At 35.4% G+C, this 22,219-nt stretch overlaps 1 protein-coding gene across 3 annotated transcripts in view; it reads right to left on the bottom strand.

The window, feature by feature from the left end:
- Positions 1-22,219, bottom strand: part of GABRA2 (gamma-aminobutyric acid type A receptor subunit alpha2) — a 66,000-nt gene that overhangs the window by 15,539 nt on the left and 28,242 nt on the right. For all 3 annotated transcript variants that reach the window (XM_074904729.1, XM_074904731.1, XM_074904730.1), the window contains exons 4-8: positions 20,104-20,171; positions 8,880-9,100; positions 6,961-7,043; positions 3,818-3,961; positions 2,889-3,041 (exon numbers count right to left, since the gene is read on the bottom strand). In XM_074904729.1, coding sequence (XP_074760830.1) covers positions 2,889-3,041; positions 3,818-3,961; positions 6,961-7,043; positions 8,880-9,100; positions 20,104-20,171 — 669 coding nt within the window. The remainder of the gene's footprint in view (positions 1-2,888; positions 3,042-3,817; positions 3,962-6,960; positions 7,044-8,879; positions 9,101-20,103; positions 20,172-22,219) is intronic.

Consider the following 22,219-nt stretch of genomic DNA (forward strand, 5'->3'; position numbering starts at 1 on the left):
TAGTGCCATAAAGGAAAGGGATTAGAGAGCTCAATATAAAAGAATCCTCATTATCCCAAGCCCTTAATGTTAACCTAGAACTTGAAACTACATTACGAGAGAATAGAAAGGGGAAAGAAAAGTAAATTCTTTCAAATATGAAAAAAAAAATGCTAAGTGGTGCTTTGAAAAACTGGAAGCTATGTTTTTTGAAAAGAACAGTACTCCAGTAGTTACATCTTTTGAGGGACTTGGTAGCTCTCAAGAAGGTATTTGAAATAAATTTCTCATTGATTCTGAAAAAAGCCTTATCGAAACTAGTACCTTCTACTTAACTGTATTTTAATACTGATATATTTATTATATAATCCATCTAGCAAGTATCTAGCAAGTGACTACTCCATATAAAAACTAAAAATTAAGTATGATCAATAAAAATGTAAAGTAAAATCTCCTGCAGTGTTTATATTCCCTGCTGGAAGTAGCTTGTTTTATTAACTTTAACATGAGCTTCATGTGTCACTGGGTGGACTCTACCTGAAAGTACCATTCAAATGAGACCTTGACTCTTATCTGTCCAGCTCTATCTGTCAAGATTAATTCAGTATGAGCCAGAAAACATTAAGAAGCAATAGATTAACTTTGTTGTGAAACTGTGGCTAACTTCACATTTTTGGAACACATTTAGGCAGAAGACCAGAGGGTATCAGAAATCCAAGTGACAACTGCTGCCAGCAGGTATGGAGAAAGACTGGGAGATTCTCCTGGGGCTACATGGTTAAAGAGGCCATTGGCAGCTTATGCTGACAATCTCATCTAGACTGTAAAAGAATGTTAAGAAATAGCTCCTCAGAGGACATCCAACCCAACACAGAAGGTTAAGCCTGAAGTGCAAATGCTGCATGCAGGGACTAGGCTGTTCTATCAGGCAGAGCCTGTACATGTCTTGTTCCCCTGGGATCAAGGGTGCCAGTCTAAACTGTCCTGGAAGGGATGGAGTTCTGACTGGTGTGTGAGGTGCATGTGTGTGGCAGAAATAAAATACTAGCATAGAAATTGCTAACTCCTTGATACACCCATTGTGCTTAGTAAACAGATCTTAGATTTTATGTCACTGGGTGGTGTGGTTCTGTTCTTGCAACCACTCAACCCAGTTCGCTCAAGACATCCTGAAACAAGACACTGTTCATTAGCCATATTATGCTAAACCCCCAGGAGAGTAAAGCAGTAGGCTGCCATGCAGATGTTACTTATTTAGAAACAAAACAAACATAAATTAAACAATAAATAAATCAAGAACAAGAAAGAGGAATGCAGGAAGGGACACAAAATTCCAGGAAAAATATCCTAGTGCTTGTTACTGATGTAGCACCTTTTTATCAACAACACAGTAATGGCACATTTTACGAAGAGAAGATGTGAGATTTTTTTTTGGACAACCAGTTACACCGTCTTAAATGTATAGGAGGAGGTACAGAAAAGGGCAAAGACAGAGATATAGAAGCATTTGACAGTGTACTTGCAAGGCTGGAAAACTGAAATGTGCACTTTGATAAGCAGAAATGGACAAATTCACAGGAGATTTTGAAGAAAGAAAAACAAAAATCTGCCTAATAACTGCCTGGAAAAACATGGGAGAATTCTGGACCCACTAAAACCACTGACCCATTTCATCTGACTTCAGTAAGGCTCATATTCAAACCTGCAATTTTCACAATGTTTTGTGTGGCATTTTCTCTACCAGGAGAGAAAGTAAGTGCTTTTTTGTGCATCATACTTAATATGCATTTGAGCTTGGCCTATTTTTTGAAGAGTGCATGGTGTTTACTGTTGCGTAATCATACAATTTTCTGCAGCAATTCTGATGGCTGATTCCACACAGGTATTATTTATGTTTTGTTGTGCTAGTCTCTGTTTCTTTAAAAGTAAACAAATCAAAATATGTTTAATTTATGCAAATAAGAAATATATTTGTTACTTTGCTTTAATAAAGAAGAAAGCAAACCTTATTGTAAGCGAAACACCATCATTTTACAGCGCTGAAGCTGTTTGTTGTCTTATAGTACATTCTAATTTGAATTAGTGAGATAGTTTTGCCAAACCCCCAGAATAGGGTTTATTTTAAAGAACTGCAGCTTGTAAAGTTTAACACATTCAATAATTCAAAAAATTCAAATTTAATTTGCTTAATTTACAAATATATTTAGAAACATGTTTGTCTACTGTCCTGGTTTCGACCAGGATGGACTTAATTTCCATTGGAGTATTTCACACCATGTGATGTCATGCCCAGGTGGGGTGGGCCTCGCTCTCTCCTCGGGGTCCGGGGGTATTGTGGCTGTGGGGGACGGTTGCTGCATTCGGTAAGCCACTGTTGCATTTTACCCATTTTCTTTTGAATTCACTATTGTTACTCTTGTTCTCTTGTTATACTTAGTAAATTCTTTTTTTTTTTAATTCAACTCATGAATCCTCTTTTTTTGTCCCTCCCCTATCTTACCAGAGGGGGAGGGGGAGGTGAACTGCCGGCTGCCAGCTGAGTTCAAACCTCCACATCTACCAAGTACCAAAATACTTGGATAATATCAAGGTAAGACATTTCAGAAAATAATATAAATTTACTTTTAAAATATAAACATTATAATCTTTTTCCATTCTGTGAAAACTTTTTCTTCTTAAGAGAGTCAAGCATATATGGACAATTCTCTCTTATGTGATAATTTCTAAAAACTTTAGGGTTCTCAGGAGATCTGTAAGCTGCAGTTGAAAGCTGTTCGAACTAGAAAAAGCATCGCATTCTACAAACACACTAACTTGAATGAAAAAGGCCTTTACCAAGCACACTTCAGAAATGCTTCCTAGCAGCTTCAGCTGTTGCCAACAAAGCTAATGCTACTCAGTATACTCACCAAAGACTGTCCTGGCAGGTACAGACTCTCTGTTTAGCCAGAAGGACACTTGAGAGAGAATGACAGTCATGATGCAGGGTAGGTAAGTCTGAATGACAAAATAACCAATTTTTCTCTTCAAGTGAAAATGAGCCGTCATTACTGTATATTCACCTAGGTGCCACAAACAAACAAAATATAATGAAACAAAAGGTTATCATCTTATGAAAGTCCCTTTGGTAAAAGTTTGGTATGTTTATAAAAACCAAATGTGCTAGGGTTAAATTGCACAGAACGTATTTTGTAGTAGAAAACATCTTACAGAATATAAGAAAGTTTTTGGGTCCAACTACATCTTACTCCAATTGATCTCCAGGAAAGACCAGTGTTCAGGAACTTACAGGAACTCTTGTAACACCTGACAAAAACTTCAGTCCTTCAGGCTTCTGCACATAAACAACTCTCTGCGTTCACACAAAAGCACCCTGAGAACTTACTCTACAGTCAGAAGGCAATCATGGGAGTTCATCACAGCCTGGCACATGCAGGAACATAGTCTACAGTCTGGTAGAATAATCCAGTGTTTAATGCCAAAAACATGTTGGAAGGGAAAAATTGTTGAAACTTGCATGCTTCACCATCTACTAGACAAAAGGTGTCATTTACCATATGAAGTTAAACAATTATCCCAGTCTACATTGAGATTCAAGACTGAGCTCCAGGTAATATTAAATGTTACTGGGGACAAGTGCACCTCTGCTATCACCAGTTACTTATTAACTTGAAAGAATCAGTGAAGCCCTGCTATGTGACACTTGTACCATACATTAATAAACTGTGTCCAATATCTCACATTTTGCAACAGTGTTTCTCAGTAGCCTTCTAACACCAGCAGCAATGCCTTTCATAGCCAGGTCAGTGCCTTTTTTTTCGAAGTATCTTTTACTAACCTGTACTTGATTTAACTGTCTCTTTTCCAATTGTTTGGCCTAAAAGATCATACTGATTCAATCTTGAGCCATCTGGTGCCACCTGCACTGAATCTGAAGCATTGTAAGTCCAAATGTATGTAACTTCTGAAGTTGTGTATGCATCTGTGGGGAAATAAAATATTTTATCAGCATTTTAAATTAAACAGCTTCCATTAAAACTCATAGAATTGTAAGAGCTACTTATTTTTCAACAAAATGACCCACCCCAAAAGCTTAAAATAATATGGTAAAAAATATGTTTGGCCATTTAAAATAGTATTACTGCAGGATAAATTCCCATTGCATCATGGGAACAGAGCACTCATTTGTGATTTTATTAACCACAATTTATTGCTATTAAATTACAAACAGCATCTCTTCTACACTGTTAAAAAACTTGTCAGAGATTAGATATTATATGTACCCTAAAACTCATGGTAAGCTAGATGAAAAAAACAACAATTTGTAAGATTTAGGACACACAGCATTTCTGAAAATTCATTCATATATTGTTCTGACTTTCCATTGTCCCCACTCTCCTCTTTGGGAATGCATCACAAATATTTTATTATTAGCTGAAATTCATACCTAAATATGGGAAGCCATGTTCAGTGACAATGCCCTTAAACTTGTAGTGGCTCTGTGCCTTGCCTTGCATACCCTCTTAAATTTCATTCCTTGGCATGTTTTTGTGGGACACACTGACATTAAACAGGCTGCTCTCTCAGTGCGTTCATGATCAAGCATGTATCTAGCTTAAGGTCTGTCAAAATAAACTAGAATGAAAGCAAATCAACACTGTATTTTAAAAAGCATTAATGCCTCTCCAGTAAGAAATAAAAAGATTGAGTATATCCTGCAAGTTTTTCCAGTCTGATACCCTACTAACAAATGGACTGTGAAAGGAAAAGGGTAAAAAACCACTGATATAAGAAATTGTGTGTTCATTCTGATTGACTGAGAAAACTGCATTTAAAGTCTTATACCATAACTGTAGTGAAGTGAGAAAGAAAAGCAACATTTCTGTTGAGCTGCAAACATTTTCACTTAGGAAATCTCTGGAGATCCAGAAAGAAGCTTCATGCAACTAGCCATAAATTGCATGACTGACAAAATCTAGGTGGGTAGCATGTAGAGATTTTTAACACTTCCCTTCTATCTTTCAGCTTCCCACGAGAAGACGTCTGCTTTAACGTATAACAGCAGTATTGCCAATTGCTGATTTGTCCCTATCCTCCCCATTGTTGGTTAGACATTTGATAAGAATAAAGACAGACAATCTATTAAGCTACAGATTCTCCAATACCTTCAGTTTGACTTTTATCTATAAAAAAAGATATCTGAGACATTCATAAGGCCAAGGATCCTCCTAGCAATGTAAGATTAGCAGCATATGAAGAGCTGTGACAAAGCAGACTTGACTCAGCTAAACCAAAATCCTTGGGATTCCTGCTTATTTTCACCACTATTCATCATTCAAATTCTATCTCAGAATAAAAGCTGAAAAATGCACAGTAGTCTAGAAATGAGTTCTAGGTAAAGAAATGAGTGTGAAGCCATTCAAAATAAGAGTCCCCTGGATGGGACAACAGGATGAAGCACAGGTGACTACAGGGGAAATGAAAGACAACTTTTCTAAAATCACATTGCTTACAGTTTAAATTCTACTGCTTACTAGAAAACCAGAAACCATGGACAGAGAACAAAGAACAAATTAGTAATGAAAAAATCCCAAACAAATAAATGAGAGGGAAAAAAAGGAAGAAAAAGGAGAAAACTGTTCATACAAAGTCTAATATACCTAGTCAGAAGGGTTTCCAATTTAGGAATGCAAATTAAGTTGTACTAAAAAGTAGCCTCTTGGCCTGTGTATCAGTTTCATTATTACAGGGCTTTTTTAAGCTGTTCTGAGGCTACATATGAGTCTTTTTTTCTCCCACACCTTATAAATCAAACATACCCTGCTGTGCATATATATGTAAATATTATTAGTCAGTAGCCAATTTCAGCTAACATCTCTAGTGTTAGTTAAGCTGTATTATGTATCATAAATATAATATTTAGAGGGGGAAAAAAAAAGGCTTTTATTATTAGTAATTCTAATGATCTTTTATCTCCACAGATAAAATTTCCCTCTAGTGTGGAAACACCATCAGAAACACAAGCTTGGTTTAATTTGCTCCAAACTCCAAGGAAAGGGGATATGTCAGGGTTGTGAAGAGAGTGTGCACAGTGCTCTGACAGTATTAATCTGGTTAACAATGTCCTTAGGGGCAGCATATCACCTGTTTTGCAACCTGTGGGGGTTGCAATTAACATAAAATCAGCCAGAATTTAAAGGTATTAACCAGTTTCCTAAAAAAACCTTTCCCTTTCCTGGGCCCAGCAGAGAACATAAGCTGCAGCCAAAAGAAAAAAAAAAAAGAAAAAAGAAAAAAAAAACAAACAAAAAAAAAAAACAAAAAAAAAAAAAAAAACAAAAAACAACACAACCACACACACAAAAAAAACTTTTAGTGTACAAAATCGAGGAAATATCTATAATGTGATCCTAATTCATAAAGAAGAATTAATACTGTAATATAAGAAAATGAAGTTATGCTGCTGTTAATACTAATGAGATCAAAGTCCACCTGTCTATAACATGCAGATGTGCTAATGAGTGAAATTTTTTATCCACAAGAAGCCATTTGTTGATGCCTTCATTAACAAAATATAAACCCAAATATCATTAACAATAAAGAGAAAACAAATGTTTCAATAAATGAAAACAACCATTCTCTGAAGTCTTTATTCTTCTCTTCATTAATACTACACAAGCTACATGCACCTAGGTATGCATTCAATTGGTATGGTTTGCATGCTGGAATAAAATTAGATCAGTGCAGTGGTGCTGAACTGGGTGCATAGTGTTTATTGTTAACTGGAGTCAAGAAAGCTTTAAAATAGAAGACACAATACTGAATAGAGAAAAGAGATCTAGATGTGTCAGGTTACAGGTTTTTTTGGAAGTACCATCTTGCATTTTAAACCTCTCATATAACAACTTACTGAAACAAAGGGATGCTGAGCAATGTTAGATATTCACTAACAAAAGGCTATACTTCTTGTTATATACTTACAGCTGCCAAATTTCAGTGGGCATGAGTGAGCATCCATAGGGAAGTCCTCCAAGTGCATTGGACATTCAGCTTGGACTGTAAGCCTGAAAGGCAAAAGACCGCTATGCATTTAAGTCAGTTATCAGGACAAGAAAATCAATTCCACAGAAATGAACAGAGTTCATGCTGATTTAGGAGATGAAACTAAAATGCTATATTAAACTAATTAAAATTTAAATCAGCTCTTGCTTCTTCTCTTTTATGCCTTTGGAAGGCATTGACTTATCACATCAAAAACCTGAAAGAGCTGACCTCAAAACTATGAGCAAAGGCCATTTAAATGAAAATATAAATTATGTAACTGCAGGTTATTAAGAACAGTAAGTTTTTCTCTCATAATATTCTGAGGCACATGTGTGATTGTATGGCTCCCAAAGGCTCATTACAATAGCACACAAAATACAGTTAATTTGCAAAAAAACCTGTACTCCATAGTTTTCTGAATTAATATTTTTTACAGTTTGAATGGAAGATGTAGAAAAAAACCTGTTGGTGTTCTTTCAAAAGATTGCTGCTACTTGCTCTCCATGTTACTTGTGATCATAATTTTTATGTATAAGCATGACAGTATGTTAACAATACATTCACTTTTGCTCATTCTGTGAAAATATCCCAGCAATACTCCAGTAACAAATATGGGGATTAATACTATAAAAAATAATTTGAAACAGTTTGAAACCGTTGGGGTTTTTTTAAATTCTTCACAGTTGTTTCAAACAGTATTTCTTATTATTTGTAGCATATATTTATAACACCTTCTGGAGGGAGAGAATTTCAATCAGTTTATATAGATACAAGTTAAAATATTGATTTGAGTCCAAGGAAAAATACTATAAATGGGGGTTTCAATTTATTTCCAGCAAATTTTTCTGAACCTCTCCAACCACTGCATCATTCAACATTATTAGCAGTCTACCCATCAACATTCTATCCTGTAATGGTCTGGGAATTCTATAGTAAATCAGGTTAAGGAATGTTTGTATAGTTGCATGGATAAAATTGCACAGTACATGTTTGCTTTACAGGTCACAATTTATATCTTTCATAGGCTGGAGATTTTAAATCTGCATTCACAACAAATTCAATGTATTAAAAATTCTAAAAAAAAAAAAAAAAAGAAACTAAGTTTGGGTTTCTGGAAATTTGGATTAAAAATGCATATAGGCAACATTATTGCAACAAGAGTAATCAAAGAAGAAATCAGTCATATAAAAATTCTGCTTATGTCTATACATATGTATGTAAAATTTTTTATAAATTATTTTATAAACAAATTTAATACATTTTCACAGATAAGTGTTTATCTAAGCTGCTAATTATGCACAGCATGAAAAAAAAAAGTCTAAGTAAAATATTTTAATTAGATATAAAGAAACAGTTATTAGAGAGTAAGACATATTTTTATGTCCAGCTGTCCAGCATAACAGTAGTTCTTGCTGGAAAGAATTTGAGGCCTTATTAACCCTTTCTTCTTCCTCTTTATTTTTTATTGGCACTGATCTTAATAATGAATTTGCTTAAGGGCTCACTTAGTTGGTACAATGGGTACAGTAACAGTCAAAAGTCAAATACTATTTTAATTGTTCTAAGATGGGAGTTGGTAAACTGAGTATTCTTAACAATTCTTACAGAGTGATTCCCATCTGAAGGTCTCCAAGAGGTAAGAAAACTGAGGAACTTGTAGGAAAACTGATCTAACTTGATCATAATCAACCAACAGACTTGTAACAGAACTGGAAGCAAAACGTTTGTTTTCCTAGCTTTCTTTCTGCTGGGACAGAAATGAAGCAAAGAAGAGTCCTCCTGAAATTTATTTAACTGTTATCTTGAAAAATCACATTGAGAAATAGTTTGAATAGAGAACAGATGAAAAGACCTACCTCATGGTGTACAAGAGAGTCCCATCATCTTGGATTCGTAGAAGCTTGTTTGGCATTGTCATGTTATGAGCCACCGACTTCTTCCCATTGTGAAAAAATGTGTCTGGGGTCCAGATTTTGCTGGCCATTAAGTTGTTCAATCTAAGAATGTTCATTGGGCCCTTAAACTTTAATCTTTCATCTTTCCATCTCTGACGGAAGAAAACATCTATTGTGTATTCCTGTAATGGAATAAAGATATACCTTTTTTTGACACAATGAAACATTCATCTGCTTTCTGATGGTCAAAATAGAAAAGCTCTGGTTGCAAAAATTCCATCGGTAAAATTATCAGTGGAGAAAAACTACCACACAAAACTGTATAATACTGAGAATAATAAAAAGGAAGTCAATTTACTAAGAGTACGATATTCTCCTTTGTGATTGATAGCAGCTGTTTGTATGTCAAACCCTTCCAATATTTAGATTTCTGTACCTGACACACATAGTATGTGGTACAAGGGTAATTTCAATAAACATAGATATTTTACATTAAGAAGTAAGAAAAAAATACACAGAAGGATATTAATAGTTCCTGCAGCAGATGCACCCAAAGGAGAGTAACACAGCATTTCAAAAGCACAGAGAATGGCTGAGATTGGAAGAAGTAAACAAGGCTACCCATAAAGGGTACACTACATTCGGGCAGACTGATAGGAAGATTTTTCCAAAGGGGAAAGTAAAGCTCTGTAGTGGTGTGGATTTTATTAACAAAGGTACATAGGTAGGACTGATGATTAACAGACAACACACAGTCTGCTTAACTTTTCTCTAGTGACTAATTTGGGAAGGAAGGACAGTCTAGAGAAAAGGATACAACCAAAACCAGACTGATGACCTAGACTAGATGCCTGTGTCAGCCAGTGCTGGATATCCCATCTACAGGGTTTTGTTACTTTTCTAAACAAACAAACAAAAATACTGATTAAACATTGATAATGTAAATTAATTAACTAACTTAAAATTGGATCTGTAAATGGATTTAGAAGTTTGATATTGTCAGCACAGCATATAAATTGGTAATGGAAGCACTTAAAAACTTTGCTGGAAGCAAACTGTATTCTGTGAACTGGCAAACGTTACCTTGGTGCAACTTCAGTTTTGTGGGACAGGTGCAAAATGGAATCATGATTTCAAAGTATTATATGTTACAACAGTCTGTACTATTACAATTACTCTGCAAATGCTACAGTTTACATAAACCATTTTTGAGTAAATTATCTTTGAATGGACATGCCCTGAAAAAATTTAACCAATATAAAATATTCAAGTGATTTCAATATAAAAGTGATTTCAAGGAACTTAGCCCCCTTCTCTTTCTGCTGGCCCCCTTGTGTGCTGAATAAGAAGGCTTAAGTTTTGTTCTCAGTCAATCATATGGTGGTATAAAAGGAGTGCTGAGTAGACGGCAAGAAGCAACAGTCCTTTTCAGACCCTTTGGTCTGTGAGCTAAGGAGCTGTAAAGACCTTTTCCAGGTCATCACCAGAGGCAAAGACAAGCATGTGGAATAAAGGAAAGAGAATTTTGTTACCTGAAGGAACATGGCAGGGGCAGGAGAGAAATCAGTTGTCATTAGGAACTGTGGCAGGTTCTTGTGGAGATATTTTTGGAATTATGTAGTGGGGTGCTTATAAACTAACCTGACAAAAACCACAAGTGAAGTTTTTAGCTATATTAAGAGGTCTTACATGACTACAATTTTTTTATTTTTCTAGTTACAGTTATAGTTACTCAAACAAATATTAAATAAAACTAACACTACAGTACACTAAAAAATTCATTTGCCTGGGTGTCTTTTATGCCAGTTGCTATTATCTCTAGTAATATTTAGTAAATATATCTCTGAAGTACAAAATTATGCACTTCTTAAATATGTACTTCTTTGACACTATTCCTGATTTTTTACTGTTTCTCATCACTGCCTCATGACAAGTAATGTGCCTATTTCCTTACGATAGATCACTGCAATGGTTTAAGCCCTGCCGGGACCGGAGAGAACGTTGCTGTTGCCCCTCCCCCACCCGCGGCCGGTCGGGCTGGAAGTTAAGCACAGACCCGGGCTGAAATAAGAAGAAATTTAATACAACAGTGTGGTAAAACAATCTGAACAACAACAGTAGCAATGATAACAACAATAAACAGCCATAATAGTGAACAGGTCAAACGATATACAGAGAAATACTGCTAAAGGGTCACGAAACAGGTTCCCGCCATCAAGCCCACCAAAGAGCAAGTAAAAAGGTCCCACCCCTGAACCTGACCCCAGCATGGTATGAATAACCCGGCTGGAGATCCCTTCCCCCTCTCTCTCTGCTGGGGAAACCTAACCCTATCCTAGCTGAACCAGGACAATCACATTCAATTGTCCCACATTCAATATGCTGGTTTAATTGATAAATATGCCACCTAAACTCCCATTTACAAATTCCAAGTTATCTATCAGTTCAGTTGTAGACCAGGGAAAGTCACAAAACACATAAAATCATGGAGGAGCAGGAGCAGGAGGAACAGTGTGCTTGAAGCAGGGGGAATATATCAAATCTGGTTAGAAATAACAGGTAATTCAAGGAAAACTATTGCCCTAAAAGCCTCCTTGTGGTTTCTATCTGAGGGGCTTTGACAGTAAATCATTGCTATATATGATAAGATTGATGTTTGAGGTATAAAGAACTGGAAAGAAGAGCCTGAAGGAGTAAGACTTTGAATCTCACTGAAATTCAACAGAAGTCAGGGATAAGTCCTACAGGTTCCTTTGACATATATCCTTGCAAGTAAACGATTACAATACAAAACTTAAGTTTTTGTAGTGTTTCCATCAATAAAGAATTTCAAAGGTCCCACTTCTTCACTGTATTCCAACATATATAAAAAGAATTACAAGAGAAATAAAATAGAGAAAAAAAAAATAAAGCAGACACAAAATGACACTAAATCAAAACAGCAACATTTCAAAAAACACATCTGATGCATGGCAACTGCTTAGGAAGTAGAATAAGCAGGAGAGAATCTGAGCTGCAGCCTTGAAAGATCCCACTGATAAATCTCTGACATATCCACAGGTAATTCTAATGTCTCTGTCCAATCCATGACAGAAGTCTTTATTTGCAGAACATCCCATTTAGAAGCTGGAAACAGGGCATAAACCAAGGTTTGGTGTGAATGGTCATGAACACCTTCTCCTTCCATTTACCACAACAATAAAATCTCACATAGTCCTTAAATAACTTATCTTTCTACAGACCTCAGTGCATTTTTCAAAGGAAGCATTGTGATTTCAGTATTGTATGAAGGAAAACAAAGGCACAGAGCTGAAATTAACTTGTCCCAGTCCATTTACAGAGTGATTATGAAAACCAAAATGCAATCCATGCCTTTTGCATCCCAGTGCTATATTCACTGATCCCATGTTCCCTCCTGAGTCAAATTTATTCTACTTATGATCATGAATATTCCTATAATGATGAGCATACAAAACAGATGAGAAAACAGGAAACAATAAAAGTATTTTGAATATAATCAATGTGATAAAAAATCACAATTTATTGAAAGATGCTACAGAAAGATTTTGTAACTATTTCCTATTCCATATATCTACCACTTTGTGGTTAAATGCTGTGTAAAATTTACTTTCCAAGTAAGACTAACATTCTGTTAGAAACATAAATCTGGACTCTGGAAAAAAAGACTCAAATACCTGATACTCTTTTAATACAATCTGCAGATATTCTCCTATATGAAAAAACCTGTGCTGTCTCTGGATATTACCAAACCACTCTCCAGTATACAGTGTGATATCCACAAAATCACAAGAGCATACTTCCAGGACTACAAAGGATTCCTGCGATCATTTCTAGACAAGCAAATGCTTTCTACTGATTTTTTTGAAATGGATCTTTCACATCTGGGGTCTGACACAGTACAATTAAACATAATCTTTCAGATATGTATTATACCAGTTTACATGAAATTTTAGGTACAGATGATGAAATTCTTACTACAGTGTTAAGAAACACTTGAGCCTGTGCCTATTCAATGGTCAGAAGAATAAAATAGTGAAGGAATTGCATTCTTCTTTTAGTATGCAGTTGTTGTGCATAACAGTATGCACAGTAAAAAAAGACATTAGTCTGGGATAAGCTTTAACTGACCTGAGTATAAGTAATCCCTCCTCACTACATGGCATTCTTTTTCACTAAGGCCAGATTTGAATGGGAAGAGTTTAAACAACAAAAAATGTACTCTCATCCTCTCAACTAATGGTTGGCAGATTTTGGCAGTCTTTGCATCTGGACTAAAGATGGAAATGTTCCAAACATCTCAAAAATTGTGAGTGTCCATTAGCAAGCAGTATTGTTGTGGAACAGACTGAGCATTTTATTAATCACTCCCTGGAACACAGCATTTTGTTTAGTGAATAGTTCAGGCCAGAGTTCCTTATTCCTTACTTGTAAAGATTTTTCTCAGTCAATTCTCTAAAGAAAGTCTGGCTTTTTCTTGACCACTTTTAAAGCCATTAACTGACATACCATAAAAGCCACCATGAAACTGAATTTAAAATACTGTAAAATATAAAACTTTAAACAGGCAAGTACAAAATATTAAAAATAAGGAGAGGGAAAATGGCACACATATCTTTTTATTGATTCCTTAAAGACAGTCAGAAATGCTGTGGTTCATACGCTGATGAGATGAACACATAAGATTCATGGACCTAAATCTCACCTAGCTAATATAGAGCTTCATATTAATATTTATTTTTACATTAGTATAATTTCTTAATTTTAGTTCTTGAAAAGCACATTCTTGGTGTTATATATACAAGGCAATGTGTAATTTTTCTTTCAGTTTATCTTAAAAACATTAACAATATTAGTAAACAACTAGTACGGTTGAATATTAACATGGCTGTTATGTAACTAAGTATCAAAAACACTTCCAAGAAAATCAGGAAGGAGTTTTAGACAGGAAACTCAAAAAAATTCTATTCAAAGCAAAATAATCTGCCCAGTATATGCATTCTTGCTATAATCTGATAGATGAGTACAAGTCTGTGAATGAACTTCTGCAAATTAATTTACCAAATTCTTCGCTAAGAATTTGTATGTAGCTTTTGAAAGAATGCTGAAATAAGCTTTACAGTGGAAGAGTCAATGCATTAGTTAGTTTTCCTGGTCATTTTATTGTCTGTGGGACAGATTTATGCTGGTGCAAAAGGCATACACAAGGACAAACACACTACAACAGCCTACAAAACCTCATAGTTCTTGAAGTATACCTTTGTATGGCTTGGCTTTACATAGGCCTATCTACCAGATTGGACAAACAACATTTCTGCCATGTCCATCGCACTTTCTACTTATCTCTGCTCAAAAGAAAAAAAAAAAAAAAATCTAACAATATCAGGACTAAAAGAGATCAGGATGAAATTCTCTCCCAAAAAATCCTCAGCAGTCCAATCACAAACACTGACAACTCAGGCTCTGTAAAAGTATTTCACTATCTGTGTATCTAACACCAAATCTCACTGCACAGATGTATAAACTAAGTCCATTTGTTGTTTTACAAAACTTGCCTTCTGATGTATACAACACACAGAACGTAGAAGTAAATAGCAGACGGCCAGAAAATCCTTTCAGGTCTTTGGGAGGTGTGAACAGGATTCTTGAAAATATCTGAATAAACTCCCTTATGAAGGAGGGTTGTGGTTTCAAACTGCACTGCTGGTTATTTATTATCAAAACCCTTAACAGCCCCGTTAAAACCTTAAACACTATGCCATCACTGCATTTCAAAGGAACATGTATTCATTTTTAAATGCATAAGTAATGTCTTCCAGATATATACAACCTTTAATACTATAAAGAATATGTGATATATTTCTAGGGAATTGTAGCATGATTTTCCTCTATTTGAAGAACTCATTTCAAGCCTTTTATTTCTGCTTTGTCTGCCAACTTCAGTCATTTTTGTCTAACCATTTAATCTAAACAAGAAGTATTTGAAAAAAATCTGGAAAAAATGTTTGAATGATAGTGTCTAGGGAAGAGAAAGTCTTCCTATTCATATCCATTTATGAAAAGGACCTTGTTTGAATGATTTTCTCTCTCTTTCCATAGACCTGATGTAGAATGAACTGGGAGTCTAAAATAAGCACTGGGGAGGAATAAGAGAGTAACGTGAAAGATACGAATAGGGATTATTTAGAAAAGAGACTACAGGATATTATTCACACTGCTGTCACTGAAAATACAAACACTTTTTTATTCAGACATTCAAAAAGAGCAACCCTGAAACACAATGGATGCCTGGTGCCAGGGACATGAATCCAAACAAGAGGTACACTGAGAGCTAATGTCAGTAAAGGATTTGGACACAGCCTCTGACAAATCAATCTCCAATATTGATCCACTTGGCAGGATGTTGCAGAGGGAAACAAGGCTTCCCAACAGAATAAAAGGACAGAAATTCTGCAAGAGATTGTGTGAGATATACTCCTCAAAATTTCAGCCTATGGATTTAAGTTGCAAAGGCAATGACCTGAGCCTATACAAAAAGGGAATAGAGTAACTAATTTATTGACTTTTCAGAAACATATAAATGATAAAAAGATAAGCTATGTGCTCCCCAAGACCTAAGAAAACTAAGTATATTTATCTCTTCTGTTTGCTTTCTACTTTTTACTCTTCTGTCACTGAGTTAAAATGAAAGCTACAATAAAATAATTGCTGTGGGTTTTTTAATCTTTGTGAGAAAAACATCTTGGTTCATTCCCTTATTCTGTCCTGAATTACATATCATACAACCTCTGTAAAGCTTTGATCCAGTTAAGGAACCATAGCTAATAATTGGACTTTGAAACAGCTAAAAAATAAGTTTTGTAGGAAAAAAAAATAAATCTGAAGTACAAAATTCAATAAGTAAATCTGAAAAACAGACCAAAAAAATGAAACACAGTTCCCAGTTCAGCCACTCTCTCTAAAGAACCATTCTCAGTTGTAAGGAGAGATGCTGTAACAATCCTTTAGGTCACCTCTGGATCTGACCTTCAGATGTCATTGAAACATTCTGTTCTGGATCTATTTAAAATATTGAAAACATTTATTGAAGGTTTAATTGGGAACTGACAAGATGGAAGTATAAGTAGTGATGAACAAGCTGGGTATGACCATCTCTGCAGAGAAATGTTCATGTTTCTTGAATCTAGAGTGAAAAAATAGAGGTCTATCAAGAAACGAGGAAAAAATTTTGTGTACAAACAAACAGGGGAAAACAAAGATGTAACCCTAGTAAATAAAAGTCTCCAAAGACAGTAAAATGCTAAGGTTGAAAGCTGAAACACAAAACTTTCAGAAAACTTGTTAGCTTTAATATTCAAGCAAAACTGAATCAGGTCCTGCCACCTACTAACTACATGTTGTAGGAAAGCAGGGACAACTCTACCCAACGACTTTGGCAAAATCTTGGCAAAGCTTTCTTCACAGCAGAAGGCTGTAAAGGCTCTCAGTGCCTTATATGCTCTGTCTTACATACAACAACTATTGCTTGAGGAGTAAACATGTTTCTCTTTTTTTTTTTTTTCTGTCAAGGACTTCTATCAGCACTTATGGCTATCTGGGAATTTTTAGAAGTCAAAGTGTCAGGAGAGCCTGGAAAGAAAGTCTGAGAAAAAGCTGTAAAAGTACCTTGCTTGCAGTGCTAAAATCAGTTAGCAGCATGTATATTGATAAAGATACATAAATCTACCAGACTTCAAATAAGTGATTTTGAAAAAACAGAGAAATAATCAGGTTTAATGTTTAAATTAAATTATTTCCATTTTGTTATCCTACAAATCATAATCCAGCCAAAATTATCCTTGACCTCAGAATTTTCAAATATTAAATATTTTAATGTAATTACAAATGTTTTAGTCTCCTTAATAAAAATTTAGCTTTTTAATGCTATAGAAAATTCAGATATGCTTTGCTTTTCAATTGTTCTCTTCAATTTTTGGTTTGTTTTTCTAAACAATGCAGCTTTTCTTCTCTCAGGCTAATGTCAAAATAAATTTGTATCACTAATCTGGTTGGAAGCCTATAAGGCATAGCATCATAATACTGAACTTAAACATTTCAGAGAAATAACAGTTCAAAAAAGACAGAACAGTGAAAGTACAATCTGTTTAATCACTTATTTTGGGTTGCTTTCCTTGATTCTTAGTAGTTTGCAAATGGTTGAAAATCCCTGTTGTATATTGGCATTTCCTTTGACATTAAATACTGTGGTTGACATAAAATAGCATTTTATGACAGCTAGTATAGATACACTAATATTTTAGTCACAGCAGTTCATTTGAAGTGCAGTTTGCAACAGAGTTCTGGCCAAGAGTCAACAGATTTGGTAGCTGACTATTTTCAACACAACAGAGAGTAGCATCTTTTTAACTTAGTCAAAATGTTAATGCACAGCAAGGATCAAAAGGTTTTCTCCATCTGGAGAAAAATTTCAGCCTCAGCTTTTCCTCCTAAATTTGTCAATGAAAGCTTCCAACAAGCCTAAAATCAGAGAGACATCAAATTCCCCTGGACTTCATTACTTTTGGGCAAAATTGTGATACTGGAAAAATACAGGGAATATGAATAAAAACCTACATTCTAGCAATCATACTGAGTCACAGATTGCACACAATACTGTATTATCATTAATGGGAACTACTATACTCAGTAAGGACAACAGAAACCTTACAAATTGCTATCAATTCAACAACAGCAAAGGTTAGAATGACATTTTATCAACTTTATGAATCATCACTATGCAACAACTGTGTCCTTAGCTCTAACCCACCCATCATTTTCAGCATGCCACATCCTTCTTCCATACTATAAATACATATTGACCATCTCCCATGGCAGTGAGTCCCCTTCCTATTTTCAACAGACTTTTCTCCTAAGCACTGTTATTCTTCCCAAGATGCTAACCAAGGGGAGAAAAGCCCAAACTGTCAAATAGATAATGCAAAGGGGTGAAGGCATACATCTGTTTACTTTCACTGCTATGAAAAATCCCAGGGGAAAGAATCCTATTGGAAGGAACGACTATAAGAGTTTTGGGAAACAGCAGTGTCCAGCATAAAAACCTGATGCCATTGAGAGCCTCACCACTCAGTCTGTGAAAGCAGAGGACCTCAGTGGCTGGGACCCAACCTTCCTGAAAAGGTATGAGATTCAGTTTTGAGTCCTCTGGAGATTTAAGAGGACATGGGCAAGAGTCAAGTTCTTCCAGTGAAGCCTTTTAAGGAGGACACTTATAAAATGAGAATATTCCAGAGCTTCCAACATTTACGGAATAAAATATTAGTAAACCCTCTGTATGGTAGTTTACATTATCAATTCACTAAAGCAATGCCTAAATGAAAGAGTACTCATGGTAAAAACTCTAATGTCGTCTTAATTTTTGACAGAATATATGATAGTTTGAAAGCCATTATTTCAAAACTCACATGTTGAAATTTTCTAATTGACTGCTCATACGTTTCAAAATGTTTTTAGAATTATCAACTGAACAAGCTAAATTAACCCTGAAACTTGTAGTCGTAAATATTAAACTGCTCATACATATCTACTTATCTGCAAGTAGACCTACCCATTACAGTAACAGCTGCTGTTCTGCTGCACAGCATTCTGTTTCGACTTATACCTCTGCACAGGGTTGTTATAGCTGTAGCATCAAAGGACCTGACCGCTTACCGTGCTGTCATATCTGTCGGTGCAAATGGACACCCAGAGTTCTCCACAGATTTACACACTGATGTCAAAAGTGTTTCAGGAGCTAGGGATTAGGCTCAGAGAGGTTTTATTTAAATTCTCATTTAAGCCAAATAACTTGCACAGCCTTCAGTAAGTCTTATTGTGCCTCAGTACCACATTTTTAAAATTGGGTTAATAAATCCCATTTCACACAAATACCGTAAGTGTAAACACTGTGAAGACATGAGATACTAGCCTAACAAGATCAAGATGTTCATATGCCCTTTGTATATAGCTTTAGATACTTGGGGTTTATATTTAGCAATAAAATAAGAATAATTTCAGAAACTTAACATCATTAGGAAAAAACATCTCCAGAGAATCAGTAACATATAGTGAAAAAAGAAAATAAATGTCTATTTTTCCTATGAAATTACTTCTCATGTAAAGCCTCCGTGATACAAAGCTTGAAAACTGCAACTATCACACACAAAAAACCAAACACAAAACCCCAGAATATATTCTCCAAAGCTATAACTACCTGTCAGTCAGTGAGCAAATAATTTTTAAAATGTACACCGTACCATGAAATATTTAGATTTGTTATAACCTAGATTGTAACATCAAGATGTTTCCTCTTTTGTATGATGCATAACCTGAAAGTTTTCACAGAAAAATTAAATATTACCTGGTTCTAAAAATAATCATTTTTTAATACCTACAGATACACATAGGTAGTACTTTATGTCTCATATATAAACGTGAATGTTCAAAACACTTCAAAAAATAATTTCATGCAGGAAATAATTTAGAGATGTTATATCCATGAAGATCTTTCTCCCAGGTGCAACACGTTTTCCCTGATCTATGTATGATTTGCAGTGAGCCTACAAAGGACTACTGGTCTCACAGTGTTTCCCATTGATGTTTTCATGAAAAACTGAAATCCAGATAAATATTCTGACAGTTTCTTTCTTTTTCATGTCACTGACTTCATTTAAACGGTTACTAAATAGTGCAAATTATGAAGGACAGACCTGTAGAACAATCAATCATGATGATGACCCAATTTCCAAGCTAGATCTTTCAAGTTCAGTTTAGACTGACCCCAGTCAGGTCCCTCAGACTAATACAGTGCACCTTTCACTCTAGTTTCATTCAAGAGAAATCCAGTTCACCAATCTCAAGACTGCTCCAGCATATGAACCAAGGTACAGCCAGTGGGAACAAACAGAAGATTCACTGGTCCAAACTAAACAGATAATGCAAGTGTACTTATCATGTAAGGTCTATAAACCAGTTTCTATCTTTAGAACTACTGAGATTTGGCACTTCCTGACTTCAGTGAAATTATTCCCAGTTTGTCCACAATAAGTAAAAGCAGAATATAAGTTTAAAGGAGGTTAATAGTATATATCTTACACCATTTACCATATATCCAAAAGATTCAGAAACTCACCATATCAGTATCTGAAACAGGTCCAAAACTGGTCACATAGATGTTAGTGAAGACTTCAGTAATACTATCTGATGTAAAAAGAAAAAAACAAACATTTTAAATTTATAGTACTTCTTCAAACTCTATGCAAAACTACCAGACATTTTGAACAAGTTTCTGTTCTTGTTTACTCCTAACCAGCATCCTGTTGTAAATACTGGGGGGTTCTACCCTACTTAACACAGAGGTTGTGGGATGAGATTTGTCCCACTGAGTAGTTTCTTTCAGTTAAAGGACTGCACAACTGTCAGCAACTACCACACATATTTCCTGTTTCTCCACCAGCAGAAATAACCACACTGCCCTGGACTTAACATGGCAGTACAGTTCTAAACATAAAATGCCTTTGTTACAGAGGCGTTTCTTTGTTGTTGCAGATCATTCCTGTTGAAGCCTTTCTAGTTCAAGGCTATTTTCTTCATCCTGAATAGCTTTTTCAAAGCCAAGGACAAGAAAAAGCTTACAAAGCAATTACTGACTAGACCACATGTAACACTCAACAGCACCCTACTTTTTAATTGGGTATGTTTTTAAGTGGCACATATTTTAACGTAATAGTTCCTTCCCTTTGATACACCTTGCTCCTGATACATTGTTGTGGTACTGTAAATACTATAAGAAAATGTTCTTCCTAATCATTGTAGTCAGACAGCCATGAAATCAGAATATTAAATATTGTACTGCAGGGAAAAATAATTGCTGAGTTTTCTATCTTCAGTTTTCAATTAGGCTCAAAATGGAATGATATTCACTAAGAGGGATAGCACACACTTGCAGGAAATTTCTTACAGCAGTTGCCAATTACTGTCTGCATTCAAGACAGTCAACACAAGGAATTATCTGCCTTAAAACCAGTTGCTGGCTAGAAAGAAATATTTGAATATAACTATCTGCAATTTGACTCACCCCAGAATTCCCCATTCCTAAAAATATAGCTGCCTGTTGTATGAGTGATCCTGCTGCTATATTATGATTTCCATATTTAATCATCATTTAATATATTTAATAGTTTCTATGTTACTAAAAGCTACCTTTTGACATATTTGTGGCATAGGCAGATTTTACTTTTAATTATATTGAGGCCAACAGTATAATCGCTGCCCTCTATTGGGAGGAATCAGCAGCATTCATTCATCACAGCAGATGCTCTACAAGCCACCAGGAAAAAGCAAGATACTTCCATGAGCAGCTGCATGGGGAGTAATGCATTTTCAAAGGGGTGTAGCTGCAGGCAAAACAGAGATGGTGTGACACAGTACTTTCAGAAAACTTCTGGAGCACAGGGGAGGTATTCCTGCACTCTCATCTTTAAGGAAACTTGAATTTCCTTCTCCAGCCAAACAGTAGACAATTGCTTATTAGAATACAGGAATTTGCAAAGCCTTTCTTACCTGAAAGAATCTTCTTTCCAGGATTGTCTCTTTTTAAGCAAATAAATAAAGGCTGACGCTTACTATGTATCACTCTGAAAGTTCAAAAGCACACTTCACCTCCATGTCCTGACAGATATTTATTTGTGTGATAGACTTCTGTAATTCCATATGCAACATCCATACACAAGCTGAGTTGATTTCTACTCCAAACATCTTACAAACTAATTTTAAGTCAGCGAACAAGAGGTGCTGAGTCTGCACTATTCTTGGTTTTCAACAAGGATAAAGTACAGATCTGTCTGAAATATCATACAGAAACCACAGGTACAGTTCAGAAGACTAGTGACTGCATATTGCCTGTGGGAGACTCTCCAGAAAAAAAAGATTATTCTCTCCAAATGGTTACCTGGCACAGACTGAGATGAGACAGAAAAGTGACAGGAGAGATACTCTTCAGGGGGTAAAACAGTGCTTCAGGGACTAACTGTGAAATTTGGCCAGTTACTGTGAGATTTGGCCTGTACTATAATGACAACACGAAATCTTAATTACAATTCCATGAGAAACTCTGTTTTTACAAAAATATGACTGAAAATCAAGTATCCCAACAGCAGAGAACAAAGGCTAATTTCAATTATACTGATATAATCTGGAGGAATCCTCCTATAGACAACAAAGTCACTTGGCAAATCTTAACCTGCACA

This window comes from Athene noctua, chromosome 4 (genome assembly GCF_965140245.1).
Source record: "Athene noctua chromosome 4, bAthNoc1.hap1.1, whole genome shotgun sequence".
NCBI lineage: Eukaryota > Metazoa > Chordata > Aves > Strigiformes > Strigidae > Athene > Athene noctua.